The sequence below is a fragment of the Penicillium lagena genome, assembly GCF_028827675.1.
Source record: "Penicillium lagena strain IBT 129212 chromosome Unknown utg000001l_segment0_segment0, whole genome shotgun sequence".
Classification (NCBI taxonomy): Eukaryota; Fungi; Ascomycota; class Eurotiomycetes; order Eurotiales; family Aspergillaceae; genus Penicillium; species Penicillium lagena.
Window position 1 is genome coordinate 2548607 of NW_026623222.1, and position 23789 is coordinate 2572395.

Sequence of the window (23789 nt, forward strand, 5' to 3'; positions counted from 1 at the left end):
TTTTTAGTATCGCCGTTTGTTATTTTACAAATATGCTCACTGCTGGAAGTGCATCGGCATGGAAATAAAATCTAATTGTTTTCTCTCTCTTTTCTCTCTCCTTCCCGTTTATAAGTGTCGTGTGCCCTTTTTCGGATGTTTAGACTCCAACCTCGGCCCGACTAAAATCGTTGGTTCTGTGCATACTTTGCAGTCATGTCTAGAGAGGAAAGTGAAATTGGCTCGGCCAGATCACGCTCTACGTCATTATCCAGCTCTCGTTCGGACGACCAAGTATCCCGTACTGAGTCCCGTCAGCCAGGTTTGGCCGAGTCCATCAAGTCGAAGTTAAGAAAGTCGAGGTCCAATTTGAGCACGGCTCGTGTGGACCGAGTCTACTCCGCACCTCACCTGGACAACCAGTCCGTATATCACAGCGATGAAGAGGAAGACGTTCCAGCGACAGACGATGAGAAAGGTATAGACTCCGCCCTAGAGTTGAGAGGGGGGTGGTAAACGAGCAAGATACGGATGTGGAAAAAGGAAAAGCACCTCAAACTGCGCTAGAGAAGTCGCAAACGGCAAGATCAGCCAGGTCTGCTCAGGACTCGAAGCTGGTATGTTCCCTTCCCGCTTCTTAAATACAAACAGCACGATATTGACCGGTACAGGTTACATGGACTGGTCCCGATGACCCAGCCAACCCGAAGAATTGGCCGAATAAAAAAAAATGGGCTGCCACTATTACCGTTTCTTGCTTTACATTTATCTCCCCGGTGACTTCGTCTATGGTTGCTCCCGCTTTGCAATCGATGGCATCCGATCTCCATATCACAGACGAGGTTCTGTCTCAATTAACACTGTCGGTCTTCGTTCTGGCCTACGCAGTTGGCCCTCTGTTTCTGGGACCGCTCTCTGAGATCTACGGCCGAGTCATTGTGCTACAACTAGCCAATTTGTTCTATCTCGTCTTTAACATCGGTTGCGGTGTGGCGCAGACCAAGGTGCAAATGATTGTTTGTCGGTTCTTCGCCGGACTAGGAGGCAGTGCTCCACTAGCGGTAAGTTGACCTGGTCAAATTGTTTATAGGCATTCTATGCTAACATGTAGTGCCTATAGGTTGGCGGAGGTGTTCTTTCTGACTGCTTCAGAGCTGAAGAGCGTGGCAAGAGCATCGCCATTTACAGTCTAGCACCGCTCCTAGGCCCAGCACTGGGCCCAGTTGCGGGTGGCTTCATTGCCGAAAATACGACCTGGCGCTGGGTCTTCTACTCGACCTCCATCGTCGACGCAGTCATCCAAGTTGCTGGTTTATTTTTCCTGCGAGAAACCTACGGCCCCAGAATCTTGCGTGACCGCGCCAAGAAAATGCGCACAGAAACAAACGATGCGAACTACCAAACCGAAGCAGAACGACAGAACAAGACCCTTCCCCAGGTCCTCCGTATCTCGCTCGTCCGTCCATTCCGTCTGCTCTTCACACAACCCATCGTCCAAGTCCTAGCGCTGTATATGGCCTATGTCTACGGGATCATGTACCTTGTTCTCTCCACATACCCAGTTCTCTGGACTAGTCCCGCGTACTACAATGAGTCAACGGGAATAGGTGGACTGAACTATATCTCACTAGGTCTGGGATTCTGGCTCGGCAGCCAAATATGCGCCCCTTTGAATGACCGCATATATCGCCGCCTCAAGGCACGGAACAACGGCGTGGGTCGTCCGGAATTCCGCGTCCCACTACTTACTGCATCTGCCCTCCTCATTCCAGCCGGGCTGTTCATCTACGGCTGGACAGCTGAAAAACATTCGCACTGGATTGGGCCGAATATTGGCGCTCTCCTATTCGGTATGGGCAACATCGTTACATATCAGTGCATTCAGACCTACATGGTCGACACATACACGCGCTTCGCTGCGAGTGCTCTGGCTGCAGCTGCATTTACTCGTTCACTTTGCGGATTCGGATTCCCTCTCTTCGCGCCATATATGTACGATGCGCTTCACTATGGCTGGGGGAATAGTTTGCTGGCATTCATTGCCATTGCCATTGGGTTTCCTGCCCCGATATTTCTGTGGAAGTACGGTGAGAAGCTGAGGAAGATGAGTCCTTATGCTGCTGGCTAAGGTGATGACTGCACTCCTGAATATTTGCATATATTATGCTTGCACTTTTTCTATACTTGCATTTGGCCGATGGCCACCCTGCATTCAACATATATACTGATCATGATCATGTCAAAGGGAAGGTTCTTTGGATGTTCTACAAATAATTTCTTCGATTATATGTTCAAAGTGAGCTATTTTCCATGGATTCAATATGCATTACATACAACTTTTAAAGTAAACATATCGATATACCGACCTGCTTAGCACCGTAGCAACGTCACCGCTATGCGGTGATACCCCTTTCCTTCCTGCCGTGCTATTGTTCAATATATGTCAGCTTGTGTTCAAAAGAAAGTCAGTAAACGATTGAAGCTTACCACAGTGCGGCTGTAGTGAATGCCAACGTTGGTTCCGCTGACCGAGTCAAACGGAATTGGGCTGGTGTAGTCGTAAGTGGGCTTCAAGCCACGGTAGGTCTTCTTAACAATATCAAGAATACCGTGGCCAGCAGTGCAGCGTTCTTCCGTGGTCGGAATAGGCCACTTAGGGGAGTACGTGGAGTATTCGTTCTCGGACACAGGGCCCGGGTAAGTCTGGTTGATATAGGCGTTGCTGGTATCAACCTCCCAGTTGACGTAGCCGGTCTTCTCAGCAACCTGCTTGAGAATGTTGGCACCGCAGTCCCAGCGTCCGAGAGAGGGAAGGCCCCAGTTGGCGGACAAGGAGGCAATGACGGAGTAGTGGGTGTAGAAGGTGTCATCGGTGGTACCCTTCAGATGCTCGGGAATAGCACCGCCAAGCAGGAAGCTGAAAACACGGTTAGGCTTCGTGTAGTTGCCAGTCTCGTCGAAGGTCAACAGGAGCAGGGTGTCCTTGTTGAAATACTTGTTCTTCAGCAGCGGAGGGATAAATCGGGCAGCCCAGTCACCAGCAACGGTGATGTTGCTATCGTGGGCATCGTTCGTCATGTTCGGGGTAATAAACATGTACTGGGGCAGTCTCTCGTGCTCCAGGTCCTCGTAGAAACTGGTGAAGTTCTTGATCTGGCGCAGGCGGGTGTTATCATTGGTGACAGAATCAAACAAAATCAGCGGGTTGTGCTTCCGCATGTATTGGTTAGCGTCGTTGTTGGAATAGCTGTAGCCCTGATAGCCAGCGTAGGGCATGTCCTCCTGGTACTCGCCCCAGGCGATCCTCTTCGTATCGAAAAGATCCGCAATGGTCGAGATGTTTGCGGGCATCTGGTGGAAGTCATCATTGTCCATGCCGAAGTTGTCACCACTGGCCGAGGCGCAGTAGTTGGGCTCGGATGGATGAGTGGTGGCAAAGTAGTTGGTCAGAGTAATACCCTCCTTGGCCAGCTTGGCGAAGTTCGGGTCCAAAGAAGCCGTCTCATAGTCCTATCATACCCGTTAGTAGATGTCCTCTAGCAAATTCCGAATGTATACTTACGGTGTTCTCGATCCAGATATCCACGAACCGGTCAAAGGCCAGGCCCCTTACATTGGACACCGGGGAGTAGGGCAGCACCGAGGCACGGGCGGCCGCAATCTCCGCCGGGGTGTAGGTCTGCTGGGGGTTAGTCTTGGCATTGACGAGGGAGAGAGCCCCGGCCAGGGTGAGGATCTGCTTCGTGAACATGATTGCCCGCAATTATTGGGATTGACGCTCGATGAAAAAAGGAAACAGCAGGACGATCAGGACAGCGCACGAGGCTTTATAGCCCTCGAGCAGACGCTAAGCAGCGCAGCCATTTCAGCGAATTTCTGAGAGGACGAGTGTATGAGTGGTTTGAAGTAAGGGCACGTTGCTGTCTACTCGGGCTGACTGGTTGATGGGTTGATTAAACACAACCCGCATTGGGAGGTTGGAAGCGGGTCGTGCCGATGGTGTGCCTGGCAGTAGCAGCACGTGGGTGAATAGCCGTCCACGGCAGGCCCGATTATTGCATACCACCCGAGCAGCAGCCCGACGTGCTAGACTAACCGAAATCACAATAAGCCACAAGTCAATGCACAAGCTTTCACATTCGCGACCTTTACTACCTTCCATATCGGAAACAGAGTGATGCGTTTTTGGAGCAATATTTAGTATACCGTCCGTCAGACTCAGGAGCAGGTAGATCTTTAGTATTACTGTTATTACTATACGGTAACCATCCCCTTCCTGCATAAAGTTTCGATAGGCCACTGTAAACCGTTCATCCTACAAACAAGGCAAATAAGGGGGGGAATCTGTCCAGTCAGCCCGGCCATCTAGCTAGAGTCTGAATTCCAGTCTATCAACCTCAAGGCGGAGTTTTTAGTTAAATCTGCTGTATGGGGTACAATCCTAGTAGATTATGTTTTCCGCTTCGTGTGACAGACTTGATTGGAGACTAGCATCTGCTGCTCCACAGCGAAGCTGTATCAAAGAAACAAACGCATGGTTATAAGCCCTTCCAGTTGACAAGTACAAGGGACTTCGTTCCTCCACCTCTGCTCTCAGAGATAGGCGCCCAATCCTTCAACGTGCAGACAACCTCAAAGTTATTTTTCTCGAAGACTCTGAGACTGCCTTTATTCTCAACAAAAGCAGAAGCCTTGAGTATCTTAATATTCATACGCGGCACACCCCAGTCTTGGAGAACCGTTCGCATTGCGTACGTCATGATCCCCCGGCCGTGGTGAGAAGGAGCTAGGAAGTCTGCAATGGGCCATTAGAGACAAATCATCAATAGTAGGAATAAAGAGAAAAGAGAAAGATTTACAGCCTGTTCCCCAAACAATCCTCTCGTCCCCAGCAGGTAACTCCTTATTCAATCGCTGCGCCTCGGCTCTCTCCTTACTACCACGCTTATGTTCATAGAACACAGATCGATCTATCCCAATGTCACCAATCAAGATATCCTTAAGCGGATCCCCAGTCTTAGGGTCCTGCTCTGTGACCTCACGAATAACGGTGAAAGGACAGAGATCAAAGAACTGTTGCTCCTTGACCGATGTCTCGAATTCCACGCGCAGGGCACTGAGAACTGGCTCTGCCGCTTCGCATTTCGTTTTTACCCATTCCTCTTCATGTTCACGGAGATAGGGGTACGGAGGGCCACTAAGTTTGAGGAAGATTCTGGGGTCATTGAGGAGCTGAACTTTTGCATCGATTGTTTCTTCTAGTTGGTTCAGACGGTGGGGGGTGATGATTATGTTGGATAAGGGTTCTGCTAAGCGTAGGTACAGCTCTTTTGTGTGGGTGTTGTAGTGGACGGGCATCTTGGCTGGCTAGCTTGTCCAGTAATGACAATTGGACGTTATTTGGTACAGATTTCTACGGAGAGCTGGAAGATGTTTTTCACTCGCGTTGATTAGTCATATTGGGACGCCTTAACTGTTAACTAAATCCACGTATCATAGGCAGTATAGATGAGACATTGCTTATTTCCAAAACATGTCATTTCCAGGCACTTCATATACTAGGTTTCACGCAGCATGTGATTAGGGTTTGAAAGAGCATCTTTGTATCAGATATCACCTTAGAGGATCAATATGAGGGGCGCCGAGTGTTCCATCTTGAGGGAGGCACACGTGAGTATGCTTCGTCACTTTGGCTTTCCGGGCGTAGGCAAAAGGTGAGGGTAAATGTGGAGTGGGGGAGGGAGATAATGGACAGAATAATCGAATCCTTTGCCCGTGAGTCTTGACTCAATGGCTATTACATATCTATCTCGACAAAAAAACAAGACCCAATATGAAAACAGAGACATAAGAAGAAAAAGAGACGGGTCGTCAACAGATAACGGCACCAGCTCCCCTATCCAACAGACAACGAGTGTCAAACAGGGACGGCAAGAAACATCTCGGCGGCAAGGGTAATTAAAATGACATCCAGAAGGGAAGAGAAACGGAGGGAAATCAGAAAAAGCCGCGAGATCAGAGAAGTATTTGTACAAATCAGTACCGCATCCACGCTCGTGGCAACTTTACTCGGGCTTGCGGCCGACCATTAGGTACATGGGAGTGAACAGATTCTTCTGAGCACCCTCAACGAGGCAGTCAGCAGCCAGGGCCAAGCTGTCGGCGGTCTTCTGGGAGCCCTTGGGGACAAGACCGACGGTCTCACCGGCGCCAACGATGCGGTGGACAATACCACGGCCCCACCAGGTCATACGGACGATGGTGAAGAAATCCCAGATGGAGCCCATGTGCTTGAAGGATCCCGCCAGCGGGTAGTACCAGGGCACAGCATCCGGGCGGGCAGCCAAGTCCTCGTGGTGGAGAACCTCGAAGCCGGCATTCTTGAAGGCCTCGAGGCCCTCCGAGATCCGCACCATGTTCGAGATACCATCACCCTGCTCGATACCAAGACGGATGCGGCGGTGGTCGGGGTTGTCGTTGTCATACTCGTCAGTCATGAGCCACTCGTAGACACCAAAGGTACCACCGGGTTTCAGGACGCGGAAGATCTCCGAGTACACACCCACCAGCTCGGGGGCGTGGACGGTGGCCTCAATGGCGTAGACGGCGTCGAAGGAGTTGTCGGGGAACTTCATCTGCATGAAGTCGCCCTTGACGAAGGCCATCTTGTCGGATAGACCCTGCTGCTCCGCATAGTGGGTTGCCCGGTCGATCTGGTAGTCGTTGTTGTTCAGGCCTGTCACATGCGCGCCGGTGAACTTGACCATCTCGCGCGCAGGACCACCGACACCACAGCCGACGTCCAAGACCTTCATGCCCTCTTTGATACCCGTCTGGAGGGCGAGGTAGTGCTCATGGCGGGCAATGGCCTGGCGGAAAGCCTCACCATGGGCGAAGCGGCAGAAGTGGAACGAGGAACCCCAGCCGTACTCGTAGAAGTCGGTAGCCAGGTTATAGTAACTGGAAGAGAATGAGCGTTAGGGATGCACCGAATCGCAAGGAGGGATAAAGGGCAAAACATACTGCCGAGTCAGGGTAGCATATTCCGTTCTCCGAGCCTATCGTGCCACAGCATTAGTATCATCGTAGTCGCTGGCAGTATGCAAATCCAGCTCACCTCACGAATGGCGTCGGTCTCCTCGGCAGAATCCTTGTTGTCCCAGTGCTTGAAGTACTCGTCAACGGCAGCCTTCTGAGAGGCAGCGTCCTTGCCGCGCATGGCAGCAAAGCCACCCTGGGCCTTGGCCGACTTGCCGTGAAGGGCCTTGTTGAAGGCCGCATCACGCGCGACGTCCTCACGTTCGAGAGCAGAGGGAGCCATGATGAAAGAAGGAAAAGGGGTCGCTGGGGATGGGGAAGCGTGGAGAGATGCGAAAAAAAGGTAGGGAAAGAGAAGAGTGGAAACAACTGGAGAATGTGGAGGGGAGAAGAAAGGAGAATAAAATCATATGGCGACCAACTTTTTGGGTCAGCCCAGGCCAATCACACGCCCCTGAATCGCGCGGGATTGCTCCTTCCCGGGCTGTGGCGGTGCCGGAGTCTGGCTGACCCGGCGAGGGAAAAAATGGCCTGACGGGTCATGTGACGAGATTGCTCGGTCAGCCACACGCCGCACGCCACAGTCAGGCAGTCTTCTATCGATAGTTAATAATCACGAACTCTCTCTTGCAACACTCACCACACACCCACACCGTCTCTCTCTCATCATGCCGCCCCAGGTGAAGAAAGACCTTAACCGCTCCGGCTGGGAGTCTACGGACTTTCCCTCTGTCTGCGAGACCTGCTTGCCCGAGAACCCTTACGTGCAAATGCTCAAGGAAGACTACGGCGCCGAGTGCAAGATCGTATGTTTCTGCGGTTCCTCTGCTTTCGGATCGAATACTGACCCCCTCGCTAGTGTACTCGTCCATTTACCATCTTCCGCTGGAAGGCCGACCGTACCTCCCGCCAAAAGCGAACCAACATTTGCCTGACCTGTGCCCGCCTCAAAAACTGCTGTCAATGCTGCATGCTGGATCTCTCGTTCGGCTTGCCGATCGTCGTCCGCGATGCCGCCCTGAAGATGGTTGCGCCGGGTCCGCAGAGCTCCATCAACCGAGAATACTATGCGCAGGAGCACGAGAAAGAGATCGAGGAGGGCCGTGGCGGAGTCGAAGAGTACGAAAAGACAGACGACAAGGCTCGGGAGCTGTTGCGGCGCTTGGCCAATAGCGAGCCTTACTATCGGAAGCCACGACGCATCGAAGGGCCCCCAGCCGAAGGAGATGACGGTGAAGAATCTACGAAAGCCGACCAACCGCGAACACAAAGCCGCTATGGAAACGGGCCTGGTCCCGTTCGCACCAGTGAGGGCCGCCTTGGAAACCGGCTACCAGGGCGTGGAGGACGAGGCGGCGGCCGTGGTGGTCGTTTCCCTGGTACTGCTCAACTACCGCCATCGCAAGAGGACATTCTTCCTCCAGCAGACCCGAACATCACCTCGCTGTTTGTGACGGGCGTGGAGGACGATTTGCCCGAGCATGCGCTGCGGACATTTTTCACACAATTTGGCCAGCTGCGCTCGCTAATCTGCTCCCATCGGTCTCACTGCGCCTTCATCAACTACCTCAATCGGGCCGACGCCGAAGGTGCGGCCCAGCAATGTCAGGGAAAGGCAGTCATCCAAGGATGTCCTCTCCGGGTGCGCTGGGGCAAGCCGAAGCCTCTCGATAACATGAATGACGAAGAGAGAATGAAGAACGCACGGGAAGGTCGCCAAGCCGCGGGACCGGCTCCCAAGGGTCCGCAATCCCGACAAAAGGCCATCACGGCCGCCGGCGCGAATGCAGACCAGGAAGAGAATCCTCGCAACTATACCGTGGCGCCGCCTCCGGGATCTGGCCCAGTTCAGTACGCAAGCATGACGGGCGAGTAAAAATATAATGATGTGGTTGCATGTAACTTAAGCTATGGAGCGGGCGTTCACATGGTTTGATCTTTATTTCTATGCAACTCGATGTATTTCCAGAAAATTACCCCGGGGACGCCAAAAAGTACACAAGAGTCGGGTATATTATAATACAAATCCACTGAACAAATTCGATCCACGTGCTCTGCGTCGGGGCATCGCTTCGTGAAGATGTGCAGTAGCGGGATGGATGATGATAGAGTGGATCATGACGAACACGCCTTGTGGATTTTGACCGATTTTCCATCAACCTTGATCGATTCGTTGTCTCCTCGCTCGATTTCGTCGTGGATCCGAAGTTCTAATATGAAGTTATCGATTAGTCCGGTCCAACCCAGGAACAGCACAAGAATTCCTAATTCATATAGGAGAGTAGTTAAGAACATACGCCATTTCGCAGACTCATCTTCCGCCTCTCTCGCACCCTGCACGAGGTTATGGCGCAGGATATTGGCAACCTCAATCGCGTGGTTTATTTGCATGCCGGTATCAATGCCAACGCGGCGGTTTTGGTCGAAATTCTGGCGAGCTTCCTGGCGTGCGGCCAGCAGGACTCGGTGGTCATCTAAATAGAATGGTATGAGCATGCGTCGCATGGTTCCAGGTAGAAGGCGGAAGAGAGACAAACTGTGAAAGGCGACTCGGGTGGCACGGAGGAGTTGCCGGTAGGCACTCCTTGCGGAGAGAGCAGTTGGGCCTGCCATGAGGATGCCGTTCAATCCACTGTACTAATTCCGGGGGAGGTCAAAAGACGGATAAAGCAAGACTCCTCGACAAGAGTAAGAGAAAGAGTTGAAGCATCCCAGATCGGCCGAATGTTGATTGGCGGTAGTCAAGGCGGGGATCTCTGGCAGAAAAAGGTACTGCAAAAAAAATCATCGTTTTCTCCGCCAAAATCTACACAAAACACAACCACTCAATTCCACAATGGCCGCTGTGCAGACTGTCAAAGTGACCCTGCCCTCCCTGCCTCAGGGCTGGAGTGCTGACAAGGACTTCAAGCCTGTTGGTGCTCTGTCCGCTGCCACCCAGCGGAACCTGGAGCCTGTTGGCCCGCACTTCCTGGCTCACGCTCGTCGCAAGCGTCACCACCGCACCTTCTCTGAGGATGAGCGCATCCAAGCCCAGCACAATGTCAAGAAGACAGAAGATGAGGACGATGGGGAGATCTCTGAGCCGGAAGACCCCATGATGCTCACCCGCGAGGCCAAGGACTGGAAGGTTGGTCTCATTGTCCTCCTGCTTCATATATTTTCAATTCTGACCCGTTCTAGGCCCAAGACCACTACGCTGTACTGGGTATTACCAAGTACCGCTGGCGTGCAACCCCCGAGCAGATCAAGAAGGCCCACCGCAAGAAGGTCCTGCGTCACCACCCGGACAAGAAGGCCGCACTAGGTCAAACCGACGAGAACGACAACTTCTTCAAGTGCATCCAGAAGGCGACCGAGCTGCTCTTGGACCCGGTCCGCCGTCGCCAGTTCGACTCCGTCGATGAAGCTGCTGAAGTCGAGCCGCCCTCGAAGAAGGCCGTCCAAAAGGGCAACTTCTACAAGCTGTGGGGACCCGTCTTCAAGGCCGAGTCTCGCTTCTCGAACAAACAGCCCGTTCCACAGCTGGGCGACGAGAACAGCGCCCAGGAAGATGTCGAGACCTTCTACAACTTCTGGTACAACTTCGACAGCTGGAGGACCTTCGAGTACCTGGATGAGGACGTTCCCGATGACAACGAGAACCGTGACCAGAAGCGTCACGTTGAGAAGAAGAACGCCAACGCTCGCCGCAAGCGTAAGACTGAGGACACTGTCCGTCTTCGTGAGCTGGTCGACGAGTGCCTAGCCCTGGACGAGCGAATCAAGAAGTTCCGCCAGCAGGCTCGCGCGGGCAAGGACGCCAAGCGTAAGGCGAAGGAGGACGAAGCCAAGCGTCTCCAGGAGGAGAAGGAGAAGGCTCGTCTGGATGAAGAGCAGCGCAAGAAGGAGGCGGAGGAGAGCGCCAAGGCCGATCGCGAGAAGAACAAGAAGGCGAAGGAGGCTGCCAAGAACGCCGCGAAGAAGAACAAGCGTATTCTCAAGGGCTCCGTCAAGGACGTCAACTACTTCGCCGAGTCCGGCGAGCCTTCTGCCTCGGATGTGGATGCCGTTCTGGCTGATGTTGAGCTCATAATGGCCAAGATCGACACCGAGGAGCTGGCTGGGCTGGCTGAGCGTCTGACTGGCGCTGGCAAGAACAGCGCTGCTGTCAAGTCCGTCTACACTGAGGAGGCCAAGAGACTTGTCGGTGCTGGCAAGATTAAGGAAAGCGAGGTCAAGATCTTTGTTTAGATGTCTTTCTACTTCGTTTCTACTAGATCTGATGGTCTGTTCTGCATGTTATAGAGAAGATGAATTTAAATAAATAACGTTCTTTGGTTCCCAGTCCCACATTTCTTTGATGCAGTAATTCTCTTTCTACTAACCTCCATGGCCTTTAGTACTCCCCCCGGACCCACACCGCGACGTTGTGATGGCCCGTGGGGGCGAGTATGGTTATATCATAGCCCCAATCTGTATGCTTTGTCCATCTCAATCCAAATTCCGGTTGTGTACTTATACTCCGAATCAGAAAATGGTGGGTGCAAAACACTATCCATCTTGTCCGTTGCGATCTGCCGCTCTTGGCCGGTGATGCATTGAAGACTGTTCAGATGGGATCAGCTACGTGAACAGTGTTGACGAAATTCTTGTCGGCCTTGTCCTCTGCGACACTAATGAGAAGACAGGTTGGGATCCTGTGACAAGCATGAGACTCGTGGTGCCGTCTGGATATTGAACCCATAGGGCCGTGTGGAATTCTGCTGCTGTGTCATTGTTTCTTTCCTTAGGGTTCTTGAAGAAAGTAACTCAGGTTCTTTTAAGCATATTGATAACTTATCCCGAGCTTCCAGAGACACAGGCTGTTTCTGAATTAAAATGCACCTTGTTCTTGTGTAGCCTTTTATAGGAAAGACAACGCTGTCTATAGATCATGAGCTATATATTCCCTTATTTGTTTCACAGGATGCATGGGAGGCTTTGTCGGAAGAGCAGCGGATGACCACTACGAACGAACTCCGTGGCTATATTATGCAACTGCGCGCATTTAAAAGCAACCACATCGGCTGATCATGGCCCAGTCCTCGTCCACATATGCCGCGGAAGAGGCGGGACTATTTCACAATGAGGAGCTGTTCAACAAGTACATCATCTCGAGATTACCACCAAAACTGCTAGATACATTTCGAACGACAACTAGGGCGACATCGTGTGCATATCACAAAATTACTTTCACACACGGTGACATCGCGCCTCGCAATATCATGGTCGATGATGAGGGGGATATCACTGGGATCCTTGACTAGGAAGATGCCGGATACTACCTAGAATAGTGGGAGAACATCAAGGCGTATCGGTTCTGGTACTATGTTCCCGGTTGGGAGATGTACCTATCGATAGTACTCCCACCCGACTATTCAGCGGGGTATCTTGCAATGGCTTATATATTTCTCAAAATTCACCATAAAAACGAGAGACAGCATGACCATGGTCAAAATACATCCAGATAGAACCGACAGAGTTTGCTAGAGGTGCGCATAGATCACCGAGTTGATCTGTGCTCCAGGCGATAAGCCGATCTACAGGCACGGGTCAGTGGAGGGGAACTCCGATTTAGGTTGCAACGCCAACGATGTGACCAAGTTGAAACTTTCTATAGCCCATCTAGAGGGCCCAAGTGCTGTGAGAAAGGGAGAGATGTGGCTGTGGAAATGAAGGGTGTCCAAAAAGGGGCCTCTTAACCTCAAACCATTCATTCATTGTACCTGGAACATAGAATAGCGACACCTCAAGGGAAGAACAATACGTATCCATTATTTAACCACCGATCGGCACAGAATGCCCCTCATCGCTTCTAAAATTGTTGTCTTAGGGCTCGGAAAAGATATCTTAAATCTTGAGCGGTCGAAGAATATGTTGCATCCATCGGAATATCCATCGACCTTGGTTGCAATACACCAATGCAGTATCAATCCCCTCACCAAAAAACCTCATGTGTACTCCGTAGACTTCACCCTGTCTGATGGTCTCCGAATATTTCCTAAGCAAGGCGACTGATATACGTGGACTGCTACGTAAGACGGCGGAGCGTGTTTCATTCGCCCCACAACTTTTCCTTAAATAGAATAGATGATCGCCCTGGCCCCCCGGCATGGGATCATCCGAAGAATGGCCACTTATTGCCGTCAGCCGTCGGCCGTCGGTGCTCCCCGGTGATAGGACTGACGTCCGTTGTTGCTAGGATCGAGTCGCACTAATAAATGTGACGCCGGTGGGGAGAGCGGGTCGCAGCTCCCAAGCGCGATGTATACGTAGGCCCTTCTGTCTCTGCAGGAACGTAACGGGGGCTTGGCATTTGTTTGGTTGATCCCTCAGCATGAAACAAGGTGGCCATTTAAGAGGTCATAAGCCCCCATCCTGGTGGCGGATCGGGGCCAAAGTCAATCGAAAGGCCAAGTATATAGAGCAGTTGGACTTCCAAGACCGGTCTGACAAAAGGCTGAATACCTCGCCACGAGTACCAATCACAGGGTATGTACACCTTGTCATCTAATAATGATGCCCTGCAATGGCGTGATCCGGGGTAATTACTGACGATTTCTATCGCAAGATCAGACCTGCTATTTGCAATCTATACCATTGTGCCCGGCCCTGGCCGTAGGAACTGTTCAATAATACCATGTCTTCCTTCTCTCGTCGAGTTTGCCTTGTGGCAGCCTTGTACTTCATTGGCGCCTCTGCGTTTCCCATGCTACCTCGCAATCCGCCATGGTCTTTCACCTTATATCAAGGCACAGACTGCAGTGGGAACTCCAGTCTCTACGAGGGCACTGGCGGCACTGGCTGCCGCGCGGACCTCATTGACGTCGCCCCAGCCTATATGCTGCACTCCCAGATCGGGGACGGCTGTCGGATTGAATTCTTCGACAACACCATGTGTGACAGCTACGAGATCACCGACATCGCAGGGCCGAGGAACCCTACCGATATGTGCAAGGCCCCTGGTCGTCATGTGGGTTCATACCAGGTCTCCTGTGATTAAAAGTTTTTTACATTATCTCGATCCTGGGCTGGCTCCCAAGTACGACAAGGCGGCTTTTTACGAGTTTTGTTGTTTTCAAGTTCAAACGATGTGGTCACAGCTGGTTCCATTCTGCTCGCTAGATGACTGTGATTCTTCGGCGGACCAGTATACGATATTAGAAATTGATACCCCTAGAGTTAGCGAGATGAATTTATGCTTTTGGTGTTTTTGAACCTGGATATGCGACATGTAATAAGTCAGTACTTCGGTTGATATCGTCCGTGCGTTGCCCAGCGCAATTACTACCTGGCAGGGATCATGGCAACTGTCCCCGTTTTGAAACATTCGGCGCCCATCCAGTCCGTCGCCGTGCAGATTGCGCAATACTATTGCTCTTATCATTACGCATGGTTGTCTCCTAGTTTGATGTGTCCCTGGAAGGCGAAAACAGACTCCTGCAACCAGAAACAGGGTTTAAGAGTAAGGCAAGGGATTGACGCGGGGGAGCCTGGACACCAGGCCCTGCTACAATACTTACATGGAAAATGGATATACAGTACTACAATATAATTTGCATATTAGATGTACAAATGATCTGATTCTCAAACAGTCCAATGGGAGAAATTCTCAGATAAAACACTCTGCTTTACCCGATCTGTCGAGGCCCTTTTGCAGAATGGCGACAGGTATATATTTCACACCTGGAGATACAGGATATGCCACAAACAATATTATTTGGTCGGTCGGAAAACCAGCAATCAGTTGTCCTTCAAGTCACTAAAATTTGCTTCTTTGCTTCGATCAAGTTTTTTGCTGAGATCGACATTGCCGAAAGCAGCAAAATGCCGACACTTTTTTCTTTCCCCATTGAGAATGGATCGGCTTTCCCCGGATGCATCCAAGCAACGCAGAATCGCTATAAAATGACCTGCGCGCGTCTTGACATAATCCTGGCATATTATTAGTCGTCCACCATGCAGGCTCAGAAAGTTGAAGGGCTTGAAGAGAGCGCCCAGTCCCCCGCACCGGTATCATTTTTTGATCCGGCGCTAAAGGAGGTCCGGCGGCGCGTGTTTGTGCAATGGGGTCGCACCGGTGAGTGGGAAGCGCCTAGGGATGAGGCAAGGGGTTAGCTGAAAAACATGACGTTCTAGTTCTGATTCTTTGTGTCTTCATCCTTGCTGTCCTCTCCATCTTCTGGGGATCGCAATTCGGCGTTGAAAACAAATTTGGGGTGCTCAAGGTCTGGGTTGTCGACTTCGATGGCCAGATAGGCCCTTATGTCACCAACGACACTATCGTCGGCCCTGTCGTCACCGATGTGACCCGACAAACCCTTCAATCAAATGTTCCTTCCCTCGGGTACACCATTAGATCGCCCGCCGACTTCGACTATGACCCTTGGGCCGTGCGCCAGAGCATCTATGACGAACACGCCTGGGCGGCCATCATCGTCAACCCCAATGCGACCAGTCTGCTGCGCGCTGCGGTGGCCCGCGGCAACACAACCTATGATCCAACGGGCGCGATCCAAACCGTTATCATCTCGGCACGCGACCAAAACGCCTATCCGACCTATATCCAGCCGCAACTCTCGATTCTCCAAAATGCAATCCTGCTAGAGTTCGGCCCGCGGTGGGCCCGAGAACTAGTTTCGCAACAGTCGTCCACGAACCTATCCAAGGTACCTCCACAGGCCATCAACCCGGGAATCGGGTTCACGAATATCGATCTGCGCCCGTTTGTGCCGTACGTCGCAGTGCCGTCTGTGACCATCGGCCTGATCTACTTGATCATTATCTCATTCTTCAACTTTCCGTTCCTGATGCCCATCCACGCGCTGTTCATGAAACCCGAGGGTCATCCACCACTGAAGGCGCCGCAATGGATCATCTGGCGAATATGTTCCGCGATCCTCGCATACTTCTTCCTCTCATTGTTCTACTCCTTCGTCTCATTGGCCTTCCAGATTCCCTTCAGCAACCCGACGGCTTCGGATACCCAGCCGGCCACCAATGCTAATGCCTATGGCCGCGGATCTTTTGTTGTGTATTGGATGTTGAATTGGGTCGGAATGGCCGCTCTGGGGTTCCCCTGTGAGAATATGGCCATGGTGCTGGGTTTCCCATGGAGCTCATTCTTCTTGATTTTCTGGGTCATCACCAATGTGGCCACTGGATTTTATCCCGTTGAAATGTCCGCTGGATTCTTCCGATGGGGCTACGCATGGCCATTGCACCGGAGTAAGTTTTCTTTTCCGTCTACCTGGTAAAAAAGTCTAACTATATACAGTTATCGAGGCTATTCGCACGATCCTGTTCGACACGCACTCTCGCATTGGCCTCGACTTTGGGGTCCTGTTCGCGTGGATCGGCGTCTCGCTTGCATTTTTCCCCGTTGCGACGTTCATCATGCGCTGGAAGGCGAAGCGGGGACTGTAAATATGAAACCGGCTCCAATTGTTCTACTTTGTACATTATGTAACCATAGACGGCCGCGATTACTGGCACCTGCCAAAAACACCACCACAGGCTTTGAATTCAATATAGCTACATATACCTGATCTACACATGCGCAGTATGATCCACATGTACATGTATATTCAAGCCTAACCACATAGTACATACATAACTCTTCCTTCTTAATCAGCTGGCTGTTCCGGGTGTTCACCCATTGTCTCCAGCTTCTCGCGCGCCTGCTGCCTACCGACATCAGTGTTGTTGGGGTTGTGCATGGCACTATGACAGTCAGCTTCGAACGCTCTCTCGTATTGACAGCACTTACGCCTTCAGACCGCGCTTGACGTTGCCTTCAAATCGATCATCATCACTCTGGGTACCCTGGTACCGATCGAGTTCCTCTCTTGCGTGGGACTTAGCGGGTTCTGAGACTTTGGGGTTGGAGATAGCGCTGGAAGGAGATGGTCAGCAATCCGGATTTGCGGAGTAGGCCGAGACAAAACATACGCCTTGTAGCCCCGGAGCTTGTTCTCAGCGTTTCCGTTCGCACGACCCATCGCGGATATTTTGGATTGGACTGTCGTGTCGAAAGACTTAGTAGTATTCACAAGTGATACGTATAATAATATCCTTGTTCGGTACCGTTGAGCGAGCTTTACACAGCGATCTATAAATACGGTTTCTGGCGTGCCACCCGTGGCCAAACCGTGGCGTTGTGATGTTTCCATGACATCGACCAGTATGCTCCCGCAATTGGGTGGAAATTTCATAGACTACATACCGAAAATGCTACTTGAATCGGCTCATTGCTATTCAAATGGAATGGAGTAGTTTTGAGTGTCGTAACTTTACACGAGACCAGGGCTGAGTATAATGGCTCTTATATCATCCTTTTACTACTTAGGGATATATGACTCTCATAGTAATGGACTGTCTGCAAACCATCCGTGCCCCCACCGGATTCCTCCTCCGATTTTGCCTCATGATATTGCCATGACACCATGGCCGGCGGTCTCGATTCCCTCTTTTCTCCACGGCGGACGTAAATCCCGTAGCCTTGCACGTGCTTGTATCTGTCACACTTCCCATTCAGGCAGACAGTCCCATGGGCTTATCTCACAGGCATAGCTGGGGCAAGCAGGGGGCGTGGCCCCATTATGGCTCTCTGATTTGTCAGTTCCAGATGTAGATGTTTTTAAGGTTGTTGCAGTATGATAGCTTGGCAGGTACATCATAAACCATACTACAGCTGCAGATACACCATGTACCTTTGCAACCCTATGGTCTGTGTGACCTTCATCTACCCGGCAGGCAGGAACTCGATACTCTCCGGTTGACTAGATCTTCTCCATGTATTGTCCTCCTCCTCTTCCTCTTCCTCTTCTTATTCCTCTCTCTCGCCTCCTTTCTCTTCTACCCGCTCACTACCCGACCGTCTTCCTTGCACTTCCTCATACACTCCCATCACCCACGTTCACATTAATCCCACTAAACAATCAAACTACACAAGATGAATAGCAATGGCGGTTTGTTTGCGGCCAATAGTGATGATATGTCGACTATGACTGATCCTTTCGAGCGCCGTCGCCAGGCCCTGGCCCAAATCGACAATGCCAGCTTTGGCTGGCGTCACGTCCGGGCTGTGATTGTCGCTGGCGTTGACTTTTTCATTGATTCGTATTGACATCTTTGCCATCAACCTGGCCGTGAGCATGCTGGGTGTTGTTTTCTGGCAGGGTGCTGCATCGGGCCCTGGCAAGATCCCCTCCAGCTCGGACACTGCCATCAAGGTTGCTACTTCGGGCGGCACGGTCATCGGTCAGCTCTCCTTTGGCTGGCTTGCGGATGGCATCGGTTGGTAGGGCATGTACGGTATCGAGCTTATGATCATTACTCTCGTTACCCTCGCCCAGGCACTTTCTTCGAGCTCCCGCGCTGTTTCGATCACTGGTCTGCTCATCTTCTGGCGCAGTATCATGGGCATTGGCATCGGTGGTGACTGTCCCCTCTCATCAATCATTACTTCGGAGTAAGTACCTGGATCGGAACGTCATCGAATCCTACTCTTGAAATGACAATGCCAGGAATCTTGAAAGAGGCATACCCAATGAAATGACATTGAGGACAGACAGATGAAAAGCAAAACCTACATAGTCTAGGCACGCGATGTGAGCTGGTCCTCCAGCTTCCTCAGACACATCTTCAAGGGCGTCTGAGTGGCTACTAGCAAAGAACAGGAAAAGGCGACCGACGATGGCATTGATTTCTTGAGCGGAAGTACAAAATGAGTTCTTTGTTCTAAAAAAGTGTCTGATCCCTGAAAATATTGATCTGATGTTGAAGAATATTTTGCCAGGATTAATTTATGCTTTACGTGGCGGACTGTTAGCGCGCCACTCGCATCAGCGGCTCGGCTCACTATTACATAGTAGTAATTATCTAACTGGTAAGGGGTGCAATTCGATCTCTAGAAGTAGGGGTTGTCCACATGAAAAACGTAGTAATTTGATCTATGAACGAGGCGTGCTTCACGCTTAATCGCGATACCGATGGATCCATTGAAGCCGATAAAATTTTCACGAGTTATCTTGATCAAATCGGGATGAAGACGGTAGCCTTCCAATGTAAAACGGGCGGCGGCCAATTTTGGTCAACTGGAGTCGAAATGACAAGACTGAGGATGGTGTGCAGTGTACGATGCATTTACAAACAACTACTACATACCGAGGCCAATGCCGGAGACTAACCGAGCCCCATTTACAAAGCGACCCATGGTATATCATTTAGCGTATATAACTTAGCGCAGCTTCCGTAGTGCGGCGGCACCGGGACACTATTGTACTCCGAAGACTAACCGGTCGAAAAGCGGCAGGGACCCCGACGCCGCGACAACATGTCCCAGGTGCTTCCGATGAATGACCGAACAGATGTCAAGACATCTGTGGGGGCTATTTTCAGGGATGGGATAACAATACATAACGGGACAAAATCCCGCATTTCGGGAAAGTTGGGTTGGTTGCACAGTCTCCGGTTTACCCGGAACTATCGTACATACGTACTCTGGTGCTCATTTACCAGCTGCACTTAGCCCGGAAATGCAGAGTCGTCGGCAAACCCGGTCTTCGATCGATGCCGATTCGTAGGTTTTGTTAGGCTAGGCTGGCGCACGGGAGGGGCGTTGGGCGGCGTATGCAGCAGGGGTGAATGGTGAACAGGCTAAAGTAGGGCCAATTCATCCGGCGTTGCAGGGCAGGTCCAAGTGTGGAGAACCAGGTTTGTCTATCCCCATTTCTCCATCCGGAGTTCGAGTGGACCCGAGTCGGTATGCACAACCAATGATGAATGAGTCTTTGAGCCGTCTTTTTGTCCCATTTGTTTCAACAAATTCGGGTTCGGCCTACGGCTAAGACCGACCACGATTCACGTTTGGTGTCCTGTGTAGGAAGGTGACAGACACGTTCAAAGCTTGTTGGCACCATCCGAGTTATCCATGGTTTTGCAGGCGCCATGGCTGCCGAATAACCAACGCGGATAAATTCTGCCCACTCTCAAACGCGTACACATCTACGCGCGCCCCACAGTCCCCCCGTCCTCCATATGTCCAACATCCAGTGATATGACCGTATCGGTGACGCTATAGAGTCCAGCCATGGCCTAGCGTCCGAACTCGAAGTACCACCGAACGTGGTGGGGCTTCGTCTACGGTGGGTAAACGGACACAAGCGACACGCTTTGTTCAAGCTTGGTGCTTTAGAGGCCGAAACTTGGTACGCACGGGAAACCGGGGTCTGATGCCATTACGGCCCCCCATGGGGAGGGATAAAGTCCCGGGGAGACTTTATCCAGTGATTCCGATACTCGTCGCAGCCGGTGCCAGCTGAATAAATAGATCTGCCGATCCCGGTTGAGATCGAGACCGGTTGGTGACTTTCTATAATTCCTGTCTAATTCATTTTTCTCTTATCCTTTCCATTCCATCTTATTATCCTCCACACTATCTCTGTCGTGGGTGTTCATTCTCTCATCGAGTGTGTGCCACCCGTGATCAATCATGGGCCTTCATGTTGGCGGAGAGACGGCCATCTCGGCCAAGCGTGCTGAGTTGGCGGGCAAGGGTGGTATCCAGGGTCTGCTCAGTAACAAGAAGACCTCCGCCATCGGATTGTTCGCTTCACTGGGAGGTCTGGTGTACGGATGTAAGTGGGCAGATAAAAAATACCACCACGTACGCTGACAGCAGCTGGCAGATAACCAGGGAATGTTCTCCCAGATCTTGACGATGCACTCTTTTAGTGATGCTGTGAGTACCAGACCGATTGGAAAACCTGGGAACTTCAATGCTGATAATTGTTCGGGGTGCAGACCCAACAATTCGCCGCGACTACGGGTATTAAACAGGGTCTATTGACTTCTATCCTCGAGCTCGGTGCCTGGGTGGGAACGCTGTTCAACGGATACCTGGCTGATGCGCTGGGTCGTCGGCTCACGGTCGTGGTTGCTGCGGTGGTTTTCTGCATTGGTGTCATTGTCCAGGCTTGCACCCAGAATGCCAATTACGTCTTCGGAGGTCGATTCGTCACCGGTCTGGGAGTTGGAAGTTTGAGTATGGTCGTTCCACTGTACAATGCCGAGCTGGTGAGTTGCACTCGCGAAACATCATGTATAGAACAACAACTGATTGGTTTGCAAGGCACCTCCAGAGATTCGTGGCTCGCTGGTCGCTGTGCAGCAGCTTGCTATCACTTTTGGAATCATGATCAGCTTTTGGGTAAGAATTGGCACCCCGACGCTTAATATCAAGCTTCCTCTAACTGACTGTATTAGATTGGTTATGGAACGAACTACATCGGCGGCACGGGCGCCAACCAGGCGGACGCTGCGTGGCTCATTCCTGTCTGCATTCAAATCCTCCCTGCTATCGTCCTGGGAGTTGGTATTGTACTCTTTATGCCTCAATCTCCACGCCATTTGATGAACACTGGCCGCGAGGAGGAGTGCCTAAAAACTCTAGCTCGCCTCCGCAGCGCGTCCACCGATGATCTTCTGGTCCGCATCGAGTTCCTGGAAATCAAGAGTCTTTACCTGTTTGAGAAGGAGACTTCCGAGAAGAAATACCCTGATTGGCAGGACGGCTCGTTTTCCAGCCGATTCAAGATCGGCGCTTCCGAATATCTCTCACTTGTCACCAACCCTTCTCTGTTTAAGCGAACTGCCGTTGCTGTATGTCTGCTTGAAAATATTAAAGGCACTGGACATTTGCTGACCATTTCCCAGTGTCTGATTATGACTTTCCAGCAATGGAATGGAATCAACGCAATCAACTACTATGCGTGAGTACCGGCTCCCAACCCTCGGGATTATATACTGATTATTTAAAGGCCGTTCATCTTCCAGAATATGCACCTGCCGGGCAACACTATCACCCTGTTGGCCACGGGTGTTGTTGGTATTTTCGAATTCGTTTTCACCATTCCAGCCGTGCTGTGGGTCGATAAGATTGGCCGCAAGAAGATTCTGATTGCTGGAGCCATTGGTATGGCCTCGTGCCATTTTATTGTTGCTGGTATCCTGGGTGGCTTCAACCACAAATTCGACGAGCACCGTGCGGCCGGCTGGGCCGGTATCGTGTTTGTGTGGATTTTCGTGATCAACTTTGCCTATTCATGGGGTGAGTGACATACTCTAATCGACGTAACTGTACACCGCTAACAAACTGCTCAGGTCCCGTGGCATGGATTGTCGTTTCGGAAGTTTTCCCTCTTTCCATGCGTGCTAAGGGTGTCAGTCTTGGTGGCAGCAGCAACTGGGTGAGTATTCCTCTGTGTTGCATCACCAAATATTTTGCTCATAAACTTTTCATACAGCTCAACAACTTCGCCGTCGGCCTGTCCACTTCCCCGTTCGTCAAGACGAGCCCAATTGGCGCTTTTATTTTCTTCGGCTGTATCACCACCATCGGCGTGGCCTACGTGTATTTCCTGGTCCCCGAAACCAAGGGCCGTACCCTGGAGGAGATGGACGAGCTTTTCGGAAGTACTGGTATTGCCCAGGACGATGCGCTCCGCAAGGCACGCATCGAAAGAGAGATTGGCCTGCTTGCTCTGCTGGGTGTCGAGCACGCCTCCGACGACAAGCTCGTTGTGGCCGAGACCGCTGCCCACAAGGAGGAGATCAATGAGGAGACGACAGAGCCCAAGACCGAGCTTTGAAGCTTTCCCATGACACAGCGGAGTGTTGATACTCTGGCTGCGATGTAATCAATATCATCTAGATAGTATACGGAGTTCGCTTTACCCATTCGGGTCAGGACTAGACGCATTTTGGACTCGTAACAATCTGTGCTTGGTGTGCTTCTTATACTTTTTAAATCAGCAATCAATGATTGAATACCCATCACATACGCCTGACCTCGATTCTGGTCAATTATTTAAAGTAAAGTTCTGCCATACAGTAGTTAGGGCTGTCTTGTATAGCAGAACAGTGGAGGACTACTTAAATGTCGTCGGGCATGAGATCCGAGCACCAGTCACAGGCCATTTTCTTACCTAGGGTTATGCTTAAATTAAGAATCGGACGCACCTGGATGCCTTGTTTCCTATCTTTTGCATCTACTTCAATCATCATCTCTCCGTCATCCGCACTTCATACCTCGTAACCTTCCCGATGTTCGACTTCGCCGCATACTTTCAAATTTCACCATAAACTCCATACGACACTCTGTTCAAAATGGCTGCCCCTAGTACTTCGATAGCTTATCCTCCATCTTCGACTGCCTCCAACTGCAATGCCGCGAATGTTTGGAACCCCCCTAGCGGCGACCCGGCCTGCGCGTCGCGCATCACTGGCAACATCACAGACGTCTTCAACGACTGCTGCGGTCAAGCCACGCCCCACACGTACGCCAACGACTGCAGTATCTATTGTCTCGCCCAAGGCCAAGACATTGATAAGCTCCGCTCCTGCCTGCAGACCAAGAGCGATAACCATCACGACGTCTTCTGCAACACCGCCAACGCGAGTGCTACTGCTACGGACGTCGGCGTAGGAAACACTTCTGCCACCAAAGCCCCCAAAGCTACCAAGACCAGCAGCGGCTCCTCGGTGTCTCATACCGAAAATGCGGCGTTGGCCAACCAGCCCGTTTCCAAGGCTGATCTAGGTGTCGTTGCGCTGGTCTTTTGCTCTGCTCTGATGGGCCTTTTCGCTTAAGTCAGGTGTTTCACGGTGTTATTTAATGAGTTAATGATGAGATCGAGACTGGGATGAGATTATGGGCGCTTTAGCTTTCTTATCACTGTTTTCTTAAC

General features: G+C 51.3%; 14 protein-coding genes across 14 annotated transcripts; 9 read left to right on the top strand and 5 right to left on the bottom strand.

Annotated features, from left to right (window-relative positions):
- Positions 1 to 195: 195 nt before the first annotated feature.
- N7510_001100 (MFS transporter) lies at positions 196 to 2107 on the top strand (the record flags this gene model as incomplete). Its single annotated transcript, XM_056973027.1, has 4 exons — positions 196 to 457; positions 478 to 596; positions 651 to 1040; positions 1100 to 2107. 4 exons carry the CDS (start codon positions 196 to 198, stop codon positions 2105 to 2107), a joined length of 1779 nt encoding a protein of 592 aa, XP_056838144.1.
- Positions 2108 to 2372: 265 nt separating this feature from the next.
- On the bottom strand, positions 2373 to 3730 carry N7510_001101 (putative acid phosphatase; the record flags this gene model as incomplete). The annotated part of the gene is made up of 3 exons (XM_056973028.1): positions 2373 to 2405; positions 2467 to 3489; positions 3542 to 3730. 3 exons carry the CDS (start codon positions 3728 to 3730, stop codon positions 2373 to 2375), a joined length of 1245 nt encoding a protein of 414 aa, XP_056838145.1.
- Positions 3731 to 4517: 787 nt separating this feature from the next.
- N7510_001102 (GNAT family N-acetyltransferase) lies at positions 4518 to 5337 on the bottom strand (the record flags this gene model as incomplete). Its single annotated transcript, XM_056973029.1, has 2 exons — positions 4518 to 4774; positions 4839 to 5337. 2 exons carry the CDS (start codon positions 5335 to 5337, stop codon positions 4518 to 4520), a joined length of 756 nt encoding a protein of 251 aa, XP_056838146.1.
- Positions 5338 to 6044: 707 nt separating this feature from the next.
- erg6 (sterol 24-C-methyltransferase) lies at positions 6045 to 7300 on the bottom strand (the record flags this gene model as incomplete). Its single annotated transcript, XM_056973030.1, has 3 exons — positions 6045 to 6939; positions 7003 to 7037; positions 7097 to 7300. 3 exons carry the CDS (start codon positions 7298 to 7300, stop codon positions 6045 to 6047), a joined length of 1134 nt encoding a protein of 377 aa, XP_056838147.1.
- Positions 7301 to 7685: 385 nt separating this feature from the next.
- On the top strand, positions 7686 to 8893 carry slt11 (Pre-mRNA-splicing factor ECM2; the record flags this gene model as incomplete). The annotated part of the gene is made up of 2 exons (XM_056973031.1): positions 7686 to 7823; positions 7877 to 8893. 2 exons carry the CDS (start codon positions 7686 to 7688, stop codon positions 8891 to 8893), a joined length of 1155 nt encoding a protein of 384 aa, XP_056838148.1.
- Positions 8894 to 9132: 239 nt separating this feature from the next.
- N7510_001105 (LYR motif-containing protein) lies at positions 9133 to 9630 on the bottom strand (the record flags this gene model as incomplete). Its single annotated transcript, XM_056973032.1, has 1 exon — positions 9133 to 9630. The coding sequence occupies one exon, from the start codon at positions 9628 to 9630 to the stop codon at positions 9133 to 9135; it is 498 nt and encodes a 165-aa protein (XP_056838149.1).
- Positions 9631 to 9853: 223 nt separating this feature from the next.
- Positions 9854 to 11250, top strand: N7510_001106 (putative ribosome associated DnaJ chaperone Zuotin; the record flags this gene model as incomplete). The annotated part of the gene is made up of 2 exons (XM_056973033.1): positions 9854 to 10147; positions 10201 to 11250. The coding sequence occupies 2 exons, from the start codon at positions 9854 to 9856 to the stop codon at positions 11248 to 11250; spliced, it is 1344 nt and encodes a 447-aa protein (XP_056838150.1).
- Positions 11251 to 12071: 821 nt separating this feature from the next.
- N7510_001107 (kinase-like domain-containing protein) lies at positions 12072 to 12305 on the top strand (the record flags this gene model as incomplete). The annotated part of the gene is made up of 1 exon (XM_056973034.1): positions 12072 to 12305. The coding sequence occupies one exon, from the start codon at positions 12072 to 12074 to the stop codon at positions 12303 to 12305; it is 234 nt and encodes a 77-aa protein (XP_056838151.1).
- A 1373-nt stretch (positions 12306 to 13678) lies between these two features.
- On the top strand, positions 13679 to 14041 carry N7510_001108 (uncharacterized protein; the record flags this gene model as incomplete). Its single annotated transcript, XM_056973035.1, has 1 exon — positions 13679 to 14041. One exon carries the CDS (start codon positions 13679 to 13681, stop codon positions 14039 to 14041), a length of 363 nt encoding a protein of 120 aa, XP_056838152.1.
- Positions 14042 to 14997: 956 nt separating this feature from the next.
- On the top strand, positions 14998 to 16464 carry N7510_001109 (SNG1 family protein; the record flags this gene model as incomplete). The annotated part of the gene is made up of 3 exons (XM_056973036.1): positions 14998 to 15118; positions 15178 to 16266; positions 16316 to 16464. The coding sequence occupies 3 exons, from the start codon at positions 14998 to 15000 to the stop codon at positions 16462 to 16464; spliced, it is 1359 nt and encodes a 452-aa protein (XP_056838153.1).
- Positions 16465 to 16664: 200 nt separating this feature from the next.
- Positions 16665 to 17039, bottom strand: N7510_001110 (Con-6 family protein; the record flags this gene model as incomplete). Its single annotated transcript, XM_056973037.1, has 3 exons — positions 16665 to 16761; positions 16808 to 16933; positions 16990 to 17039. The coding sequence occupies 3 exons, from the start codon at positions 17037 to 17039 to the stop codon at positions 16665 to 16667; spliced, it is 273 nt and encodes a 90-aa protein (XP_056838154.1).
- A 1155-nt stretch (positions 17040 to 18194) lies between these two features.
- On the top strand, positions 18195 to 18515 carry phoD (phosphate:H+ symporter; the record flags this gene model as incomplete). The annotated part of the gene is made up of 2 exons (XM_056973038.1): positions 18195 to 18293; positions 18345 to 18515. 2 exons carry the CDS (start codon positions 18195 to 18197, stop codon positions 18513 to 18515), a joined length of 270 nt encoding a protein of 89 aa, XP_056838155.1.
- Positions 18516 to 20533: 2018 nt separating this feature from the next.
- On the top strand, positions 20534 to 22691 carry N7510_001112 (uncharacterized protein; the record flags this gene model as incomplete). Its single annotated transcript, XM_056973039.1, has 9 exons — positions 20534 to 20678; positions 20730 to 20782; positions 20845 to 21117; positions 21173 to 21250; positions 21307 to 21702; positions 21757 to 21812; positions 21861 to 22150; positions 22204 to 22289; positions 22347 to 22691. 9 exons carry the CDS (start codon positions 20534 to 20536, stop codon positions 22689 to 22691), a joined length of 1722 nt encoding a protein of 573 aa, XP_056838156.1.
- Positions 22692 to 23208: 517 nt separating this feature from the next.
- Positions 23209 to 23691, top strand: N7510_001113 (uncharacterized protein; the record flags this gene model as incomplete). The annotated part of the gene is made up of 1 exon (XM_056973040.1): positions 23209 to 23691. The coding sequence occupies one exon, from the start codon at positions 23209 to 23211 to the stop codon at positions 23689 to 23691; it is 483 nt and encodes a 160-aa protein (XP_056838157.1).
- Positions 23692 to 23789: the final 98 nt, after the last annotated feature.